Here is a 20,213-nt window from a genome sequence, read left to right as displayed (position 1 = left end):
TTTCATTTTACAGCTCCTACAGCGTTAACAGATGTACAGGCGTCTGATCCAATCATGCAGCAAGAGATTTTGGGGCCAGTTCTTCCAGTTTTGACAGTGCGTAAGCTAGGAGCAGCCATACATTTTACAAACAAGAATAAACGACCCTTACCAACATATGTCTGCGCTGGCAGATCCAACATAATCATAAATAAGGCACCCTGCTAGGCAGGAATGTGTCTGGGCTCTGCATACGGTCAGCACGGACAAAGCATCTGCCTTCCTCCCGTTATATTAATGAGGTGCAGGCAGCGGAATCCCTGTGTTGTACAGCTGGATTTGCTAGGTGGGGACAAAGGACTCGGGAAAACAACTGCTAACCCACAGCACTGGGGCTTTGCTCGTTTTAAAGCTTGTACTTAATTCTCACTCCTGCTTTGTTCACCTGTCCCCTCTCTTGCTAGGCTCTGATGCATTGCTGCGCGCTCCTCCCTGAGCGTTAGCAGATGCCAGCTCAGCCGCACTGGAACTTTTTTGCCGGGCTTGGTGCAAAATGTCCCTGCTTCCATCCCAGTGGCCCCGGGGAGCCTGGGGACCCAAGCCTTTCTGCAGCATTATGGCCAGCAGTTCCCTTGTCAGGGGGCAGCATTTGGGACGTCCCTTTTATCCAGCCAGGGCTGTGCTACACGCTGCGGAAGCAGCGGGCGAGCGCCGCAGGCTGTGAACTTGCAAAGGGCCAAGCGTGGCCCCGGGGGAGCTCTGCTCTGCTGAGCTGCAGCCGCCTGGGGCTGGGACCGCTCTCAGCCTGACCCTCGCTCGTGCCTAAATTCAGGCGCTGGCCCGCTGTGCCTGCTTACCCAGGGCAACGGGGGCACCCCAGACACCAGCCCCCCCCGGCTTCGGCTGTGCTGAAACAATTGCACGGGGCTGTTTGGGTAGAAAGGGAGAGGGGGCGAGCTGGAAGCTGAGTGAACTCTAATAAATTTAATCTCTACATCTTATAAAAGTGCGGTAGCTAAATTTATTCCTCCTTGCACTCAAAACAATACTAGCTTTGGTCCCAAAACAGTAGTGAGATTTCTTCCCCCCAGCTGGAAAAAAAGAAAATACTATAAATCCATCCTGGAGCTGATTTATATAGCATTCATGAAGAATTTATATTGCTAAGAATTTTATTCAATTAAACTTGAAAAGCCTCTGGATTCTTAAGGTTCAATAGTGATCACTGAGACAGAGCTATCATAAAACTGGATGGCCTGTCTGGAGCAGGCATTGAGAAAATGTCTGATGTGACATTGCAGCTGACGGTACAGTCCAAATCAAGAGCATTTGTCATTGGGATGTGTTACAGGCTAAGGCTTGGAAAATTACTCTGTGAAAAATGTGCATTAACAATAGCCATGAAATACGCGTTAAAAAAAAAAGGGTGAATAATGAGCCAGCGGTATCTATTAGCGCTGGGCATTCTTCACTCTGACCCCACTCTGATTAAAAAGTTAACACAAAAGCCAGAGACTTTTGGGGAGCAACTTTGAAGTTGTTCCTGCTTAAATAATTGAACAGGGGAAGCTGCGTGAGTTAAGAGCTCCCACCACCAACAGTCGCGCTCTTGGTGCGAAACGAGCGCTCTTAGCCTGTGTGATCGCCTTATAGCCCCCTTTTCTCTGATGCTCCTCCACCCAAGGAAGGGACAACCTAAACCCACGTGGAAGAACGCGTGTGAGGCAGATTGTACTTGTGAGCTGTAAGAGACTTGGGCTTTTAACTGCATAGACTGTAGTCATCTGGCTGCTCTACCTCCAACGTGGGTAGCAAGGCGTTAACTCGTTCAGCTGGCTGTAACGCACTTGTTTACGTACCAGGTTTTTTGGCAGTCCAATCCATCAGGAAGCTGGAAAAGCTTCCAACAGCGAGTCTGAGATCTCTGAATTTTAGTTAGCTTGCTCTGTCAATTTACTTGGAGGTGCCTTTGGCTTGCTGTTAGAAGATTGGGCTGCTAAGCTTGTATCATGTAAATTGATACACTTGAATTTACTGAAAATGATAAGAAACGGTAAAAAAAAAAAAGAAACAGCAAAACGTGCAGCTGTTCTGAAAGATGAAGTGCTCAGCTGCCCTAGGTGAGCTCTGCGACAGGATGTCTTCTCTGCTGGAAGCACCGCATTTTATCGTGGTGTTTGCAGCCAGATTCCCCAAGCTTTGGGACACCCGCTCTGCTGAGAGCTCCACAGCAGTGAAGCTCCCAGGGCCGGTAATGTGTGGGGTACGAACATCTGTGGGTATTGGCCTCTCTCTTCCACCTCTAGCTGTGCCAGCTGAAAAGGCTCCAGGCCTCTGCTCCTCACCACAACCCCTTTATCTGCAAACTGGACCGGGTGCCCTGCAGCTGATAGGGATTTGACAACTGGACTCAAACACCTGCGGGCAAAGGGGGATGCTGTGACCAAGGTGTGCCCAAGGGATCCGCACGCTGGGAGGGCAGCTCTGCACGGAGTTAAGCCCAGCCAACTAAACAGGTCGTACCTGCACCTAGCCTGGAGGATTTGGCCCTTCCTCCTTGAATCCCCATCCTGCACAAGCCCGTTCCTGGCAGAGGATGCATGGGATTGTCAGCACGGAGACATTTTTCACATGCAAAAGGAGAGGCAGCCAGAGCCAAAGAATTCAAAGTGCGTTCCTGTAAATCTACACAGCTCAGCTCCAGCCAGGGCTGATGGATTGAAAGCAACTTAAAAAAGAAAAGCAAGCTGGGCTCGGTATTAAAGCATGACAGTTAGGGGCCCTTTGGTACAAGTAAATCACATTTATTATTTCAAAGCCTGTGGACAGAGTTCCTGAATCTCGGCACAGTAGCTGTTGTGCACGAGCATTGTGACTTACAAAGAGAAGCTGATTGTTTTCTCTTCTTCATTCCTCAGAGCCCCGTCAAAGTCTTTCCACAGAACCTGCCACTGCCCAGGGAAATTAAGACATCTCTGGAAATCAGCTGTAGTTATTAAAAGTCTCCTGACTCATTTCCAATCGAGGACAAAGAGTAATTCTGAAACCAGCACCACAGTGTTACTACAAGAGATACTCGGACAAGGCCGAAGAGAACAGCTGCGTTCCTTACAGTGTTTATGAACAAGGTCCTAGCTATTTTAGTTGGAAGTTCATGGCAGCTCACGTTCCCAGTGCAGGCCTGCTCTCTGTATTATCCATGCCTGAGGAAAGCACTGTCCTGGATTTACCTTTCCATGATCTAGAAAGCAAACGTCCCAGCTCCCAGTCACTGCTCAGACTTTATGTATATTTTCTCTTCCTTCCCTTCCTTCATTGCAGCGTAACGCGCCAAAACGAAGAGGTAGTCACTCAGTCTGTAAACCAAGGGAAAAGCAATGAGATCCCTTCTCACATCCCGTGTACCCGGCAGCGTGCACTACGCAACGAAGCTCGTTCCATGACAGCACAAGAAGCGCAGGTAAAGCAAAGCAAAGCAAAGCAAAGCCAGCCCGTACAAAAAGTGACTCCCAAAAGCGCCTTCGAGAAGAAAGTGAAGGGACTGCCCCTCCAGCACCGCAGAGGTGTCTGCAGAGCCGTACGGGCCATGCAACCATGCTTTTTAAAAAGCTGCTTGTTAAAACTTCAAAGGTCATAATCTGGAAGGGAAACTCCTTGAGATGTAAAACCCCACAGTTCTGTGCTGTGGCTAAGGGAACAACAACAAGCACGCTCCAGTGGTACAGAATAAGGAGGTGGATGGATTTATTTTTTTTTTTTACCTGTTTAAATATTTAGCCACGTTTGGATCTGCTTCCCCTGCTTGTACTAAAGGAACCACGCTAGAACAGGAAAAGGAAAGTTTTAGTGCATTTAACTTGCGAGTTCTGAATGAACAAATAAATGCAATTTGCTGGAGCACCGAACTTCACACTCCAACCTCACGTGGAGCCCCTGTCCTGATCCCCCAGGGCAGCTGTGAGCGCTGTTCAGTTCCACCAGGAGAAATCCCTGGTGGCCACGTACCACAAATCGTTACCACAACTTTCTGGAGGACTGCAGATGTGCTCCGCTAAAGGATACCCATGAGTGAGCTTCACTGAATAATGGGAGCAGCTTGTAAGTGAATAACCTGAAGGATCATTATGCCTTTCTGCAGGTAAACGGGAACCCTTATTTTGGGGAGGGAACAGAGCTGTTCATTGCCTCTTGCCTGGCATACAGCCCTCATTCTAGCCGTCTTCTGAAGAAACAACTGACTGTGATGTTAGCTTTTTGCAGACTAGGTTGCCCTGCTGTAAGGGGAGCACACCTACAGTAACATCTTCCTTAACATCAGCTGCTTCAGCAGGGAACCCGCAGCAGCTTGGTTAGAGCTGCTGTGCAGCGGGTTCAGGCAAACACAAGTGGCTTCGTATGGAAGTCACTTTGATAACGAGCAGATGAGTTTTCTCTCTGGTTTGCTGTTATTGTGGCGGTCTGATCATCTTCTGTTGATTTTGTTCAGTTACACCAAGAGCCAACACTCACCACCTCTCAGCTCTGCGACAGACGGCTCGGGAAAAATGGAGAGCGGCGCTGCTTTTACCTCCCGACTGCAACGACAACGAAACAGCACATCAGTGCCTGCTAACAGATAGCCGTCCACCTCGTCGGACAACTGCAGCAAAGCTCATCGCATCTCGCACACGTGCAAGCTGAACAAACGCTCTGTTATGGCCAGGCAACTGGGAAGAGAGATCTAAATGCAGAAGCGTGTGGAAATTTAACTCGGCCTAGTCCTTCTCCGTGCTTTTCTTCGCTATTTGTCTGCACAAGTAACAGCTTCACAACCTGTTTCCTCCCGGCTCCCACAGCAAGTGGTGGGGCAGATTTACCCTAACAGAGCCAGCCTTCTGCTGGCAGCGAGTGGCACGAGCAATACCTACAGGCAAGATGAAAGCTCTGAGCGGAGGAAGCTGCTCTGAGTAGCTGTCAATCCACTGCTCCAGCTCCAGGACAGGCTTCTCGCTGAAAGCAGTTCGTTCTACAGAAGGAAAAGGAGAGTCAACTGCAAGAAATGCAGAATCACTCACTCCACAGATGGGGCTCTCCTTTCACGATTCTTGGATTGGTGAGCACTAAGAAAGCACCCCAAAATACTCTTCCTGCTGGAGCAGGGCTGGCTCCCCATTCAGCAGCTGCGGCGGCGCCCCAGGCCAGCTCGCATCGCTCGAGTCACACAGACACAGCAGCAGCAGCTCGTGGAACCACGCGGTACCCGCTCAGCACCCAGCCACACGGTGTGGAGCAGCCCTTGGGCAGCTCTCAGTGCCGCACGCCGGGGCAGCCTTCCAGCACCAGTCCAGCACAGCGTGGATTCACGACCTGTTATCCCAGGAAAATCCTCTGGGGCTTACTTAAGTGAGCTTCCCTGGCTGAGGAGAGAGGCGTCGCGATGTTGGAGCCCACATCCTGCAGCATGCACTGGACCTAGATGTGGCAATCAGGACAAAAATAAGAAGTGTTTGCGTTATCCAGCCTTTGATGCTCCAGTACAACCACAGCAAGCTCTGGGAGGCGACAGCTGGTTGTGCTGATTAAAGAGGATCCGACCCTTGTTGTTCATCATCCCCAGCCTGCTGGCAGGAGGGATCAGATACGTGCTCCCTAATTGCTTTATGAGAAACCAGATTATCGCGTGTACTCGTTTTCACTGGCACATTAAACCACCCTGGATGACCCTGGCGAGAGGAGACCAGGGGTACTCGCAGGATCTGGTTGCTGGTGGGACATCGAACCAGGAACCTCTGAGAGAGTGGCAGTGACAAACAGCTGGAGATGGTGCTGGCTCAGTGTCACATCCACTTCTGAGAGGAGCATCTCTCCATAGCACGGGACGTTTCAGAGGCAGCCTGGTAAAGCTCTGTAAGGTCTCCGATTAGCTCCTTCTGAGGTCCTGTGCACAGCGAAGCCAGTTAGTAAAACCCACATGATGCCACGGTGGGAGCAGTCTCCCACCATCGCGCCCACGTAGTTTTGGTGCCCTGATCCCAAACCTGAGGCTCCGTGACGAGACTTAACTCACATCCGTGACATGTGGGGGCACAGATCTGGGTACATGTGGATACGTTTATCTGCCCGCAACCGATCTGCTTGAGCTGCCGGTTTCCTTCCTGGTTAAAGTTTGTCTCTTGGGGGGTAACTGTGGCTCAGAGCCTTAAATATTTAGGGGATGCTTCATCCTAATATTTTAATGCTAAGTTTATTTTATTTAATTTATTTAATTAAGTTCCTACGTGTCAACGGGAGCATCCTGCCTAAAACCAGCGCGGCACGCGGCGGGGCCGCGGGGTGAGGAAGGCCTGCCGGCAGCACTCACTTTGCGAAGCTGCTCCACGAACGCGTGCCCCTTCTCGACGCCGAACTCGCTGGCTAGCCTGCGGCGGGGAAAGGGGGTGAGCGGGGGGCTGCGGCCCCCCGGGGCTCGGGGAGGAGGAGGCCGGGGGAGGCCCCGCGGGGCGCTCACCCGATGGCGGAGCTCAGCTCGTCCGTGGTGCCCAGCGCCTCGAAGACGCGGTCGCCCTTGGGCCTCCTCTCCCCGGTGAAGGTGCTGGAGAAGCCTGCGGCAGGCGCGGGGGGGGCTCAGGACCGGGCAGGGCCAGCAGGCCCCGCTCCCCGGCCGCCCCGGGCCCACCTCCGTCCCCCGTTCGCGTGTAGATCCTCGGGGCGCGGGCACCGCCGGCGGGGCTGCGGGAGGTGGGGGTCGTCAGGGGGCGGCAGGCAGCTCCCGGCCCCGGGCCCGGTCCCCAGCCCCGGTCCCGATCCCCGGTCCTGATCCCCGGCCCCAGTCCCCGCTCCCTGGCCCCAGTCCCCGCTCCCCGCACCCCGTCCCGGTCCCCGGTCCCGATCCCTGGCCCCGATCCCGGTCCCGTTCCCTGGTCCCGGCCCCGATCCCCGGCCCCCGCTCCCGTTCCCGGCCCCGATCCCCGGCCCCGGTCCCCGCACCCCGTCCCAGTCCCTGGCCCCGTTCCCGGCCCTGGCCCCGATCCCCGCTCCCGCTCCCCGGCCCCGTTCCCAGCCCCACCTGCCGGCCCCGCCGCGCTGCCGCAGCCCCAGCGGCCTCCGCACCCCCCGGGCCGCCGCCGCCGCCGCCCGCCGCAGCATCGCCGCCTCCCGCCGCAACCCCTCCGGGGCCCCCGCCAGGCCCCCGCCGGCCTCACCCCAGCGCCTCGCCACCCCGCGCCGCCGCCTCCCGATTGGCCGGCCCGCGGCCCCGTCCCCTCTGCGAGCCCCGCGATTGGCTGGGAGCGAGCGGGGCGGGGCCGGCGGCTGAAGCCGGAGCGGGGCGCGGTGCCCGGCGGCGGCCGGCCATGGCGGAGCGGGGCCTGGTGGTGTCGGCGCCGGGGAAGGTGATCCTGCACGGGGAGCACGCCGTGGTGCACGGCAAGGTGAGCGCCGCCACGGGGCGGGACGGGCCTGGGCTTCGTGTTCCCGGTCCTCACGCCCCGTCCCGTCCCGTTCCGTCCCGTTCGTCCCGCAGGCGGCGCTGGCCGTGGCGCTGGGGCTCCGCACCTTCCTGTGCCTGCGGCCCGGCGGCGAGGAGCGGCTCCGTGTCCGCCTGCCCGGCGTCGGCGTCCTCAGGAGCTGGGACCTGCCCGGCCTCCGCGCCCTCAGGGGTCGCCTCGAGGGTGAGAGGGGACCGGGGGGTCCCGGGGGGGAGGCACTGGGCTTGGGGGGGGGGGTGGGATGGGGTTAGGGTTGGGGTTGGGTTGGGTTGGGTTGGGGGCTTGGGTTGGGTTGGGTTGGGGTAGGGGGGGTTCATCAACTGACAGGGGCACGGGGTAAGGGGGTGTCCCGTCCCTCACGGGCTGGATGGGACTGGGGGGACCCGGGGTTAGGGCAGGGAGCTGGAACCAGGGGGTCTGTAAGGGCCCCATCCAGCCCCAGCCGCCCCCGGGCGCTCAGCGTCTCGTGCCGGGTGACTCCATGGGTCCCTTCCCACTGCAGGACCTGGCACCAGCTCCCCCGACCCTCACCAGCTCTGTTTGCTTAGCAGGACAAAGTCCGCAGGGTCAGCACGTCGGTAACCTCGGCACCGGCCAGAACTTCTCTTGTGCTCATCCCTGCCCTGGCTGTTGCATCTCAGACGCGTCTGAAGAACCTCAGCGTCCCTGTTGTTTAATAACCAGCATTTGGCTTGCCAAATTCTGCCTGGTGGTGGATGGGCACATGTGAGAAGTGAACGCACGGAGTCTCTGTCAGATGGTGCAGGTGTGGGGATGGAGGAAGATCAGGTTCTCGGGGTGGTTGGTGGTTTTGCTTTGTTTTATCCTGAGCAGAAAGCTTGTAGGTAAAACGTGAAACTAGTTCGTAGTCCGTGTCTGCCTCCTCTAACAAGAGTTGTTTGTGTAAATGCAGCTTTCGGGTTTAACAATTTCCTGGCTTCTAAGTGTTTGAATTCTCCCCTGCTTGCCTCCCTAGCTGACTTTGATGAGTCTAAGCCCCCCAGCGCAGAACTGCTGGAAGCACTGAAAGAGTTTGCTGGAATCCCTGCCGAAGCCTCAGCTCCCGACAGCCTTGCTATTCTTGCCTTCCTTTATATGTGCCTGGCTATTTCAGCTAAGTATGGGTAAGGCTGTCCTCCTGCCCCAAAATAAACGTGTTTTGGGCGTTCAGCGTTAATTGTATCTTCAAGGTCACAGAAAGAAACCAAATCTTTCAGGCAAAGTAAGAAATCAAAGGGAATCGCACTTTATTTAGGTTCTGGGCACCTCAAGAGACCCCTTCAGAGCTGGTGTATTTGGTGGGTGGGGTGCCCCAAGCGGGTGGGCTGGGAGTCGTTGGCTCTCGCTTACACATCTGGCTTTGAGATGCTGCAGTCAGTGCGGCTCATCCCACCCTTCCTGCGTGGTCAGTAGGAGCAGACAGACAGACAGACGTCCTGCACTGCAGGCAGCTCATTTCATACGGGCTTAGCGTAGGCAGGAGAAACACCTACGGAAACAAGCTGTGAATTCAGCGGCTGATCCCTCTGCTAAGCTGGGTCTCCTTCCAGATTTGAGAACTTGGGGTCACCACAGCTCACGGCTGTTTCAGTTTCTAAACTTGATCAGCACAGTTGGTGATAATCTAAGTTTACTGAAAGGGTGTTTGGGGCGAGGTATGATACATGCAGCACCATCACAGCCTGTTTTCAGTACTCTTAGCCAAGGACCGAAGGCTAAAGGAACGTGACAGAGACTTGCTTTGCAGTCTCTGTGCTGCTTGGTGACAAGCAGGTTGAACCAGGTTGTGGTTCCCATCGCTCACAGGCCAGTGCAGGCTCCTGTTTTGATGCTGGGGTCTGTAACAGCCCTGACACAGTCGGTGGAGAAGAGGCCACGTGGACACAGGCATGTGCGCCCTTCGTCATCCCCGGCAGCTTCTTGCTCCAGCGAGGTGTAACGGTGCGGTTGGGAATTTGTGACACTCGGTCTTTACTTAAAATATATTTAAATTCACGCAGCAGTTTCTGAAGGGTCTCTTTATGGTGCTACTCAAGTATTTGGTTACAGAGTGCCCCTCCCAGCTGCTTGATGAGCTGTGCTAATCATAGATCCGATTTAGCCAGGCTTTGTTCTGGTACAATGGCTCGGTGAGGCTACTCAGCTGCCTGCGTGCGGCGGGTGCGTGCGCATGTGCTGATGGTGCCAATTTTCCAGCAGCGTTTCCTGTGATTGGTCCTAAATGGCATCTTTTACCTCCGAAAGGTTGTTCCGAGATGGGATTCGAGGTCGCTGTAAGCCTGCCCTTTGTGTTTCAGAGATGTTCCCAGCGCGGACATCGTGGTGTGGTCTGAGCTGCCCACAGGAGCCGGGCTGGGGTCAAGCGCTGCCTACGCGGTGTGCTTGGCGGCGGCGCTGCTGCGCGCCTGCGGAGCCATCTCCTGCCCTCTGAAGGACGGGGAGACCACAGCCAGGTAACTAATGCCTTGGAGGCACGCCGCGGGGGCAGCTCTGCTCTCTGACAGCAGCACCCCGCGATGTGGGGTCGATGTCCCTGGCTGGGGGGTTCTGTTTGGATCAGCACATCCCGCAACGTGACCGCTGTGCCCCTGTCTTTCCTTTTATCTGAGCAAATTCTGGCGCTGGCGCCTCTCCTGGGCTGTCCGGCCGTCTCTTGGGCTCAGGCTCTGGCTGTGGCCGTGGCACCTCGAGCTCGGCTCGTTTCCCTTCCCTCCCTGTTGCTGCCTGTGCTCCAGCAGCAGAGGCGTGTCTTGTCCCAGGGCTCTGACCTGCGAATCGTGTTTACAATTCTGTTCTCCTGATAGAAGCACCTGGATGCAGAGACTTGGTAAAACGCACGCATTTAACCCACTTCTTACCCTGTCTAGTGTAAGGCAGCTTTATTTTGCCAAGAAAATAAAACACGTGCTTTAATGTGGCGGAATTTTTTTTTTTTACCTCTATTTCTTCTCTGTCCCTGAGCATCTTTTAGGTTTTGCTTTGAGTTGTCAAAGAGTCAAAGATCCTTTCTACCTTCTTTTTCCCTGCGTCTTCACGTGGATTTTTTTTCCACACGTGGTAGGTTTCCTTTGGATTTCTTGCCTGAGTCTGCCCTTTATCAGGGGCTGCTGAAAGGGAGTTTCTTTCCCTCTCCCCTGCGTGGCTTTCCGTTGGAGATGAACCTTGAAAAACTGGTCTGCTCTGCTGTGTGGCTGAGGAGGCTCCGCTTAGAGATGCGTATCGCAGCTGGAGCTGCAGAACCCTCTATTGTTCCTTCCCTGCCAGGTGCAGCCTTTTATGGCTGGCTTTGTGGATTTGGGGGGGGGGGCCTGAGAGTGAGACCGTGAGAGGGGGTAGCTTCAAAACCTGAGCTTGCAGGCTGACCCAGAAACACGTTCCTAGAGCGGGTTCGTGAGCTGTGACCATGGGGAGGTTCGCCCGAGCACACGACGTGAGAAACGAGAGGCCAGTGCTAAACCAGCCGGCGAGCAGCAAGGATGTCTTCATTCCCTGCTCACACTTCTTAGCTTCGGCTTGAATACAGCGTAATTTTTTTTCTTCCAGCTGGCGTGCAGAGGGGTGAGTGAGAGATGGGGGTGTCAGACTTCAGAAGGTTTTTGCTTAACGTTGCAAGAAAAGAACAGCGTGATATAATGACTCCTGCGTCGCGAAGAATCGCAGCCGCTCAAAGAGGATTAAAAACAAGTGGTTTACAGCAAACTGCGCTTCTATTTTGAGTAGCGGTGGTATGAGCTGTTTTCCTGAATGCTTCGCAGATTAAATATTGGCAAGTGAAATTAAAGATGTGTGGAGATGGATGAAAGATGTTCAGCTGCAGCCTGGGAACGTGGGAAGTTTGAGGAAGAGGCTTCCAGGTAGCAGGCGGCTCCCCTGATTTCTGCCCTACCCTAGCAGGGGTCAGCGGCTGTTCCTTATTTCTTGTAGGGCAGCTTGGTGCTTATCTAAAATCTACGTCTGTGCCTCCGCCGCCGTCACGCAGTTTGTTTTCTGGGCCCCGTGGTCCAAAAGCCGAACATTGTCGCTACACCAAATGCCAGCTTTGATCTCTGCAGAAGGTCCCTGATCTCTGCAGAAGGTCCCGGTGCTGGGATGTCTGATCCCACGGAGTGTTAAAACCACTCGGGCAGCGCCTCGGGGCGTGCGTGGGCTGTAGGGCGGGCAGTGCTGTGTGCCAGGAGAGGGATAGACGCCCGCCCGTGCGCGTCTGAGCGTGTTAGAGCAGGGCGCAGGAGCACCCGCTGGCTCTGCAGGACGTCGGGCTTCCCTTGTGGCTGGGTTTGGGGATCAGGCGAGCTCTGGGCTCGGCTGTGCGGGCGCACTGGGGGACGCTTGGGAAGGAACCAGCGTGGTGAAGCTGCGGGCAGCAAGTGCTCTGTAACCGGCAGCTCCGTGTTGGCTTTTTGTGCGGCTACAGCCCCTTAATTGGTGTGTTCGGTCAGGGGCCTCGATCCTGGCTGAACCTGACCCAGCACCGAGCCCTTCAGCCAGCGTTTAACCTCTCCCAGCACTTACCGGTCGGTGTGACTGCTTTCAGGGCAGCAGAGAGCCCGCTCCCGTGTCTCTCAGCATAAACACCTCGGCATTTGCTTCCCTTTTGTGTTTTAAGTGCCAGCACCCAGCGTGGCTTGAAGTGTTAGGAGTTAATCCCTGAAAATCAAAGCCTTTGCTCGAGCGTCGCTTCTGGTGACATCTTCTGACCCAATTTGTGAGGCTTCTGCGGCTGAGCAGCTGGCAATTAGAGGCTGAGGCTGCCTGCGTGAGGTGCAGCTTTTGGCGTTCTCATCTGCGTGTAAACTCGCCGTCCTGCGTGTCGCTGAGCGGGGTCTCAGGGCAGCGTGTGGTAACACGGTGTTGGGAGGTGTGGATGGGGCTGGGTGCGCGGCGAGCTGACCCTGATCCGCTTCGGTGCGTGCTGTGCTTCCGTCTGTGCTCCTTGTGTGCTGTTTTTCGTGGTTTCGAGTTCTTTTTTTCTTGCCTTCCAGGTGGACGGAAGAAGAGATGACTCTGATCAACAGCTGGGCCTTCCAGGGGGAGCGGGTGATCCACGGCAATCCCTCGGGTGTGGACAACGCCGTTGCCACTTGGGGTACGTGCGTGTGTGCTGCTCCCCGGCCCCAAACGGGGGTGCTGAGGGGCTGTTGGGTGCCAGAGCAGCAGCCCCGCTTCTGTTCTCCAGCGCAGGCTGCGTGTCAGCTCTGGAAGGTGGTGAGCCCCATCCGTAACTGGGACGGGAGCCAGTCGGGGGGGTTGGCAGACCTGCGTTTACACCAGGGATCTGCATCCCTCGGGCAGGTGCTGTGGGGCAGAGACCCTGCTGCAAAGAACCGAGACGTTCTGGTACGAACAAAGAAACGTAATCCTGTCCCCGGGATAAGGCAGGAGAAAATGCACTCGGACAGCTGTCACGCAGTTTCAATTAGCAGAGACTTCCAAGTGTTTTGGAAGCGTCCTTTTCCTTTTAATAATCTTTCTAATGAGACCTAATCGCAGTGCTTTGGTAAAGCAGGAGCCAGGCGAGAGAATCCTTCAGGACAGGGAAGTTCCCTGCTAGCAGACGGCTGCTGACACGAGCACAAACGTCCGGTCCCGTCTGAGACCAGCACGCTTGGCCCTACCCCAGGGAATCGTTGCTGGAGTCTCTTTTTCAGCAAAGATTTCATGCTGGCCAAACTCTTTGCCTTTAGAAAAATAAATAAATTACCGTGATCCTGAGGTAGAGGGGGGGCAGAGGGAAAGTCACCGGGTTAACCGTGTCCAGCGAGACCCTCTCATTAAGTCAGCGGGGCCGGGCAGATTCATGCTGCCTGCGAACATGGTTCATTTAGCTGGTGTTCCTTGCAATTACTGTCATGTGCTCTGGGTGAGGTTCTGAAGATGAAAGCCCTTCTGTCTCTTACAATACCGCCTTATCTCGGCTGGCTGTGCGCTGAGACAATGCGTGTGTTTCACTTTAGGTGGAGCCCTGAGATACCAATCAGGAAAAATCAAATCGTTAAAGAGGTAATACTGGAGCTTAAAAATAACTCTTACGTGCAGCGGGCGGAACGTGTCAGAAGTGCCTCGGGCGGACGTGGCACTGCATGAGATGGATGAGAGGCTGCGAGCCGCGGGGCTCCGCGGCCCCGTTTCGTCCCGGGTGTGGGGAGCTTGAGTGTCGTCTTGGTTTGGGGTGGGCGAGAACAGCAAAATGTTTGGTCATTATCCGACATCAGATGAGCGCGGCGCAGAGGATCGATATTAATTTCATGGCATTATGGGCAGCAGGAACGGATCTGCTCCTGGCAGCAAATGACATTGTGGGGAGGGGGAAACTTCTTGCTTACCTGATGGCAGGGCTGCGTAAAAAGCGAGCTGCAGGGAGCAGGTCCAGGCCCTGAATGCCTCCTGCCACGGGAGGATAATCATTAAAATCTTCCCCAGTGCATGAAATTGCTTTATTAGCAGCTAATGGCTACTGCTGGCCAGCCTCGCAGTATTTCAAAGGAAGGATTTTACTTGGAAAACAGAGATTTCAGTAAACACGCTAGTCCCGTTCATCGTGCTAGTGCAGTTGTTCGTTGTAACCGAGAGGAACAAGTCTGAATCCAGCCGGTGCTTGAGCACCTGCCTAACTTCCCCAAAATTAGTGGGACCCTTATCTTTGTCGTGCTCAGCTGAAGGCCCCGAGAGGCCCGGTGGGCCTGGGAGCTGCGGGGCTTTCCCGAAGGACGGAGGCTGACCGTGTCTTGTCGCTTGCAGGGTGCCGACGCTCAGGATCCTGCTGACCAACACCAAAGTCCCGCGAAGCACCAAGGTCCTGGTGGTGGGGGTCAAGGAGAAGATCCTGAAGGTGCAGCGCCTGCGTGGCCACGGGGTTGGGGGCGTGCGCTGGGGGGGAGATAGGAGATAACCCTAGTGAGCTCTGACCTCCTTGTGCAGGGCTCGCAGGCAGCTCTCGTGAGCTCTCGTGGTTGTTGTGTTCAAACTTGCTCGTAGCTAGCACCTGGGGACTGGAGCTGAGCTTCCTTCCCTCCCTCCAGCACACAGGGCTTGCTGCAGAATTCACCAGTGTGCCACCCTGAACAGAACAGCTCCTTCCCCTGGCCTGTTTCCCTCTGTTTCCCTCTCTTCCTCCAGTTCCTGCAGGTGTGAGCGTCTGGGCGCTGCCCTGCTCTGCACTGGGTTTTTTCTGTGAATTAGAGCCCTGAGGGGGGCGAGGAATTGTGCAGCTCCTAAAGGCCGGGGCGGCTCTGTCAGGGTGGCGTGAGGTCCAGCAAGCACTCTGCTCACATCTTGCCTCCCTGCTTCTCAGTTCCCAGCTATAATGAACCCAGTGCTGGACTCCATCGATGCCATTTCTCAGGAGTGCCAAAGTGTTCTGGAAGCGATGCCTGCAAATCCATCACCGGAGTATTACCCTGTGCTGGAGGTAAGGGGCTTGTTCGCCAGTATTTTTAGACGCTGTTACTGTTGAACATCAAAATGTCATTTAAAGACCATTAGGGCTAAGAAAGAATTTGATAGCAGGAAGTATTCAGGTCGGAGTGAAATTGTGGTCTGCGTGCGCTGCTCTTAATGCCCTTCTGGGAGCTGGGGGACAGAAAATGCTCTTTGTGTCTTCCCGCAGCACAGAGGACGGGGAGGGAGGGAGCAGACCTGGTGCTTTGGGGACTCGTAGCCCTAAAGGTTTTGTTTCTGTCTGAAAAGGGTGGGGTGTGTTTGGGCTGCGACGCCAGCCTCGCTCGTCTGCTGCTCTGTCACTGCCGGGGCTGGAGCAGAGAGCGGAGAGCCCAGCAGCCCCCGGTCGGCGAGGGGCTGGTCGCGAGCCAGCTCCCGGCGCTCGGCGCTTGTCCTGGCTCCAGAGGATGACAAACGGAGCTGTGCCCAGAGCTGACCTGACGTTGATGCATGAGGTGCATGCGGAGATCTGCGTTCGGCTTGGCTTTCTGCAGAGGGGGAGAGGCTGCTGCCGTGGGGGGAACGCGCTGCCAAGCGGGGGGAGCTTGTCGCGGTGCCGGGAGCGCCGCAGCACCGCCTGGTGCGGGGTGAGGACGCGTGGTGGTGCCCCAAGGCACCCACGGGTGCCAAACCTGGCCACGGGAGCTGAGCGACCTATCAGTACCAGCGGTGCAGTTCCCCGGGGCTGTCCCGGGAGGGGCAGAGCTGCAGTGAGCTGCTTTCTGTACCGAAGCTGCGGGTTTGTCTCGAGTCTGAAGAGCCCACGGAGGCGCAGTTTATCACACGCGGCATGGATGTGTGCACACACATCTGGCTGCTTCTGGAACGTGCAGTTCTGGGCAGCCCTGCCTTCGAACCGTCGAACTAGTCTACTGTGTCATCAGCTGTCAGCCGGCTCCTGGCAGGTCGTGGAGCAGATGACAGGTGTCTCGGATCGTCACGGGGAGCGCCGTGCCCACGCTCAGGCATGTAAAGAAGCCTCTCGATGGGCGCCCGTCCAGCCCAGCACAAAACTTGTGATACGTGCGCTGTGCTTGCAGCGGGCTGGCTCATCTTCCCACGTTTGTTCTGGCACAGTGCAGAAATGCTCTGGAGGTGGGTAGAGGGTTATTCCTGCATCGTCCTCTCCTGCGTGGTGGTGGCAGGAGACCCGAGCGGAGCTGAGGGATGGCGGTGTCGGAGCTCACAGCTTGCACGCAGCACCCCTCTCGGCTCAGCATCCCTCCCTGCTCACCGTGAGCTTGCAGCAGGCAGGGAGGTGCTGGGAGCACGGGGTGCTGCTGGCTCCCGTCCCAGCTGGCTCCTGCTCGTGGCACCCTCCAGGACAGCAAGAGGGGCAGCAGGTACCTGTAGGGAAGACGACTGAGTTTTGTGGTGTCAGACCAACACTGTTAAGAGCGAGCTTCCCCCGCTGACGGTGCCAATGAATTGGGAGGATGCTGCTGTCGTTGGAGGTCTGATGTCCTTTCATGGCCCAGAGTTTGCTCTGTGGGAGGTAGCTGAGCACTTCCCTCTGTTCCGTAGCTCCGCACCTCTAGTACGGGGCAGAGGGAAGCTGCAATCCTGACCCCTGCCTGTTGCTGTTGTCACCTGGGGCGTTCGGGCTTTGTCCCCGCGGCAGCTTTCCCCAGGAGCAGCGGCGCTGGGGGCTGGCTGGCACAGAGACGTGCAGGCAGCCCTGCTGGGAGGGCGGCGTTGCCTGCGGAGAGGCTCGTGCTGCCCCCAGAGGGCAGGAGCTCCTCTTGACCCCTCTTGTGCTGGGTGCCAGGTGCCCGGCGCGGTGCTGGTGAGAGGCCCCTTGGCTTGCAGCCCACACAGAGGGCGAAGCTTTCCTTCCCTGGGCTTGCAGCGTGCAACTCCATGTCTCCTCTCCAGCTGGGCTGGTTCTGACCTGGCTGTGTTAGAAGAACCCTGGATTTAGTGCTGCTGGGAGGATCGCAGGGCAGGTGACAGCCAGCAGTGCTGGCTCAGTGCCCTTCCCACAGCCAGCAAGGGGCTTGGCGCAGTCTCCAGCTCAGCACTTGTGTGACAGAGGAGAGGCGAAACAGTCGGGAGGCATCGGGGAGTTCTGATTTAGGGCCTGGAATAAACACCTGTAAGCAGCTTGCTGCGACCAGGATTTTCTCCCTCCTGAGTGAGGAGGTCCAGAAGCTGCTGTACGGCTGTCACGGTGGTGGGCAGGAGCAGCACAAATCATGGGATGGGGTCAGATGAGCAGCACGGGGCTCAGGCACTGGCCTCAACCTTGCTGGACCCCAAGGCATGCTGGTGGCCAAGCTCCCTGCAGACATGAGGTGGCTGTCGGGTGGCCGGGAAGGCAGGGCAGCCCCCCCGCAGCTTCCCGAGGAAGGACCCGTGGCCGGGAAGAGCTGCCGCCACCGCATGTGCTCATCTCCTCTCTGTGCAATGGCTTTCAGGAACTCTTCGATATCAACCAGCACCACCTGAACGTGATCGGAGTCGGCCACCCCTCCCTGGACCGGCTGTGCCGGGTGACGGCCTCGCACGGCCTGCACAGCAAGCTCACCGGCGCTGGTGGCGGCGGCTGCGGCATCACCCTGCTGCGACCAGGTGAGTGCCCCTCCGCCCGCCCGGCGCGGCACGGGGGCGAATGTGGTCGCCCCTTCCTGCCTCCAGGCACGGCCTGGCTGACCCACTGGCTGTTCTTGCCTCCCCCTTGGCAGACACCACCCTGCTGGCCGTGGAAGCAGCCAAGCGAGATCTGTGCGCTTGCGGGTTTGAATGCTGGGAGACTGACATCGGGGCCCCCGGCGTGACCCTGCACTCCTCCTCGTCTTTAAACGCCCAAGTGCTGCACGCGCTCTCCGAGAGCTGAGTCGCTGCCTTCGGCCGGGCCGAGCTCTTGGCTGGCTCTGCCCCGCTGCCTGGGAGCTTCTCCCCGGCGATCCCATCTGGGTGTCTGTGGGTGCTGGGGTTCAGGGCTGGTGTCTCGGGGAGCTGGGACTGCGATGAGGACCCAGGAGCAACTGCTCGCACTTGCGCTGGGTCCGAGTCTGACCCAGCCTCTCAAAAATCCTCTCTCGAATTTCCTTACTCAACTGCCGCGCTAATCTCGAGGGGCAGGAGGAGAGCTCTGGGCTGGATTCCAGCACGGATAATGACACTCTGCTTGGTTCTCCTGCTTCAGATGCATGTGGTGTCTCTCCGCGTCTCCCCTGGCGTCCCGCGAGGGCGTGCAGCGAGGCTGGCAAGGCGGATGTGCGGAGTGCTTTGACATTTTTGGGTGAAAAGCATCTTGGCAGCTCAGGGCTCGACACTTGGGTCTCGGTTTTTCCTGGACTGCAATTTACCGTGGAAAGGAAACGTTTAAATAGAGCTCTTACCTGTTACTAATGAAGGGTTGGATAATTAACATGAAAAAACAGCACAACTCTAATGAAATTATCACTGTTTTCACCCTGTCTGGGCTAGTAAACAGGGTCCTGTAACCAGACCCTTTTCTGCTCACGTGCCCGAGGTCTGGTTCAGACTCTGGCTGTTACCTGCAGGGAGGGTGGCTGAAGGCAAAGGCAGTTTTAGAATCTCTAGGATTTAGAATTTTCTTACAGTAGCTCTTCTGGGATCTGTCTGGGGAGCTCTCACACCTCTGTCTTAAATGAGCACGTGCTCGACCCGTGCCTGCAGGTGGGGGGTGTGAACTGTGCCTCCTGCCCGGGGGGTAAAGGTGGGGGAGATGGGGGGGGGTCAGCAAAAGCAAACACGGATTTGTTCTAGTTTAAAGTAACTGGTTTTAAGTAAGGAAAAAATACTCTTCAAGAGCTGGCCACCGTTTGCAATTGGTGAGGTGTAAAACCTAAATGTTTCTTCGTCTGAAATCTTAACGGTGTACTGCTACCTGCGTGGAGCTGGGAGGTGAGTACGTGACCCCGGGGTACCCTGAAGTAATAAGCTGGGGTCTCTTCGATACCTGCTGAAGATTTTGTCATTGTTTGGTCTTTTTGTTTGTTTGTTTGTTTAAGTGTTGCTCTGTTCAAAAATTAACTTGACTGAAAGCCAAATACTACATCGTCAGAGGTGGGGGAGCTTGCTTTCCCCTTCCAGTGCAGGAATAAGAAATCAAGAGTGAGAAGCTGAGGTCTGCTAGCTCTAACATTTTGCCATCCTCATGACCAGGTTTAGTTCGCTGATCAGACATAAATAAAACTGTCTCTGTTTTTAATAAATTGACATTTTATACGTGCAAAGTGTTCTTTGATAATTACGCCGGCTACAAAAGGAAAAAAAGTACCGTACGCTGCTTCAGTAAAACCCGGTTTCAGATGCTGGTTTTCTTCGTGTCTAATTACAATTCCAATTTGCATCCAAGAACAGCTTTACACTAATCACAAGTCAGAAAGCCTGATAAATAATTTACCGTTTTCTAATACAGTGTAATCAATGTGAGGATCTGGATGCGTGCTGCCTTCATAACCACTTAAATGTGTCTGTAGCTTCTCCTGGTGAGCACAAAGAAATGCCACGTTCCCTGCGAAGAAACTTCACTTCAAAACAACGTCTCGGGGGTTAATCAGCGTTAGCTGCTTTCCTTAGAAGAAGGCCTGGCAGCTCTGGTAGGAAAAGAACTAAAAAATGTGGATTTGCTGCTTTAAATCATAACTAAGATGTGTGGGTCCTCCCGTTACCGGCCCGCTGAGCCGTACGAGTCCTCGAGTCCTTCAGTGAACGTCCCCCTGTGCTGGCTCTGCTCCGTTTCTTGTCTTTCAGCCGTGCCAGGGCCGTAGCTGGAGGCCTTGGCGCTCCCTGGCACGAGCTCCGCTGCAATCTGCGACCTGCGGCCTTGTTGTCCACCAACTTTCGGCCTCGTCTCGCGGGCCTCTGCTTCGCCGGGGGGTGACGGAGATGCAGAGGTGACGCGGGGAACGGGGGGCTGAGCCCGGAGGCCGAGACCTCGGAGGGATCGGGGTTGAGGTGGGTGCCGCAGGGCGAGCTGGGGCACGGCCCCCTCCCCAGCTTTCCTCCTGCCCCGCGGCCCCAGGCTCCCAAATCCGTCTCTGCACAAGGCCGGGGGCTGCAGCACAGGAGGATGCTGCCCCCCCCTCCCCGTGCCACCGGGACCAGAATTGCGTAAGTCAGCAGCTGGAGCCGGTCCCAATTTGTGAGCAGTAGGCACGGATTTAGCATCCATCTGCGAGCGCCGGAGTGCCCGCGCTCTCCTTCATTTATTCCTCCCTCCCAGGCTCAATCAGAGGCTCCGCGGGCGCCTCGCTGCTCTCAGCGGGATTACCGGGGGGGGGCACTGGGCATCGGCCTGCTGCTGGCATCCGCGCGGGGCGCAGAAATCACCCGGCGGCGGCAGCACCAGCTCGTGGC

The 20,213-nt window shown here is 56.3% G+C and overlaps 2 protein-coding genes across 5 annotated transcripts; one reads left to right on the top strand and one right to left on the bottom strand.

The window, feature by feature from the left end:
• Positions 1 to 2,762: 2,762 nt before the first annotated feature.
• MMAB (metabolism of cobalamin associated B) lies at positions 2,763 to 7,133 on the bottom strand. Of its 2 annotated transcripts, XM_066978724.1 has the most exons (10): positions 7,025 to 7,133; positions 6,635 to 6,687; positions 6,467 to 6,560; positions 6,320 to 6,377; positions 5,358 to 5,430; positions 4,887 to 4,984; positions 4,489 to 4,553; positions 3,741 to 3,800; positions 3,210 to 3,335; positions 2,763 to 2,930 (listed from the first exon to the last, which is right to left on the bottom strand). In XM_066978724.1, exons 1-9 carry the CDS (start codon positions 7,102 to 7,104, stop codon positions 3,248 to 3,250), a joined length of 669 nt encoding a protein of 222 aa, XP_066834825.1. In that variant the 5' UTR covers positions 7,105 to 7,133; the 3' UTR covers positions 2,763 to 2,930; positions 3,210 to 3,247. The 2 variants fall into 2 exon arrangements, with proteins under 2 accessions (XP_066834825.1, XP_066834824.1); XM_066978723.1 differs by having other exon boundaries at positions 2,763 to 3,335; positions 7,025 to 7,129.
• A 99-nt stretch (positions 7,134 to 7,232) lies between these two features.
• MVK (mevalonate kinase) lies at positions 7,233 to 19,087 on the top strand. 3 transcript variants are annotated; one of them, XM_066978721.1, is made up of 11 exons: positions 7,233 to 7,388; positions 7,481 to 7,628; positions 8,422 to 8,569; positions 9,743 to 9,898; positions 10,989 to 11,003; positions 12,428 to 12,531; positions 13,400 to 13,445; positions 14,184 to 14,274; positions 14,737 to 14,853; positions 17,300 to 17,453; positions 17,567 to 19,087. In XM_066978721.1, exons 1-11 carry the CDS (start codon positions 7,311 to 7,313, stop codon positions 17,716 to 17,718), a joined length of 1,209 nt encoding a protein of 402 aa, XP_066834822.1. In that variant the 5' UTR covers positions 7,233 to 7,310; the 3' UTR covers positions 17,719 to 19,087. The 3 variants fall into 3 exon arrangements, with proteins under 3 accessions (XP_066834822.1, XP_047929827.2, XP_066834823.1); XM_048073870.2 differs by lacking the exon at positions 10,989 to 11,003; XM_066978722.1 differs by lacking the exons at positions 7,233 to 7,388; positions 7,481 to 7,628; positions 8,422 to 8,569; positions 9,743 to 9,898; positions 10,989 to 11,003 and adding an exon at positions 12,295 to 12,350.
• Positions 19,088 to 20,213: the final 1,126 nt, after the last annotated feature.

Source organism: Anser cygnoides, chromosome 17 (genome assembly GCF_040182565.1).
Source record: "Anser cygnoides isolate HZ-2024a breed goose chromosome 17, Taihu_goose_T2T_genome, whole genome shotgun sequence".
Classification (NCBI taxonomy): domain Eukaryota; kingdom Metazoa; phylum Chordata; class Aves; order Anseriformes; family Anatidae; genus Anser; species Anser cygnoides.
This window is presented reverse-complemented; position numbering and strand designations above follow the sequence as displayed.

What these genes read in the sequence shown, in the direction of transcription:
- MMAB (XM_066978724.1), bottom strand. Translation starts at nt 7,104, where the DNA reads ATGCTGCGGCGGGCGGCGGCGGCGGCGGCCCGGGGGGTGCGGAGGCCG. An exon ending in TCGTGGAGCAGCTTCGCAAA is followed by an intron (nt 5,431 to 6,319) that starts GTGAGTGCTGCC and finishes TGCCACATCTAG; the next exon opens with GTCCAGTGCATGCTGCAGGA. An exon ending in TCAGAGCTTTCATCTTGCCT is followed by an intron (nt 4,554 to 4,886) that starts GTAGGTATTGCT and finishes TTGTCGTTGCAG; the next exon opens with TCGGGAGGTAAAAGCAGCGC.
- MVK (XM_066978721.1), top strand. Translation starts at nt 7,311, where the DNA reads ATGGCGGAGCGGGGCCTGGTGGTGTCGGCGCCGGGGAAGGTGATCCTG. An exon ending in GCTATTTCAGCTAAGTATGG is followed by an intron (nt 8,570 to 9,742) that starts GTAAGGCTGTCC and finishes TTTGTGTTTCAG; the next exon opens with AGATGTTCCCAGCGCGGACA. An exon ending in CATCACCCTGCTGCGACCAG is followed by an intron (nt 17,454 to 17,566) that starts GTGAGTGCCCCT and finishes CCCCCTTGGCAG; the next exon opens with ACACCACCCTGCTGGCCGTG.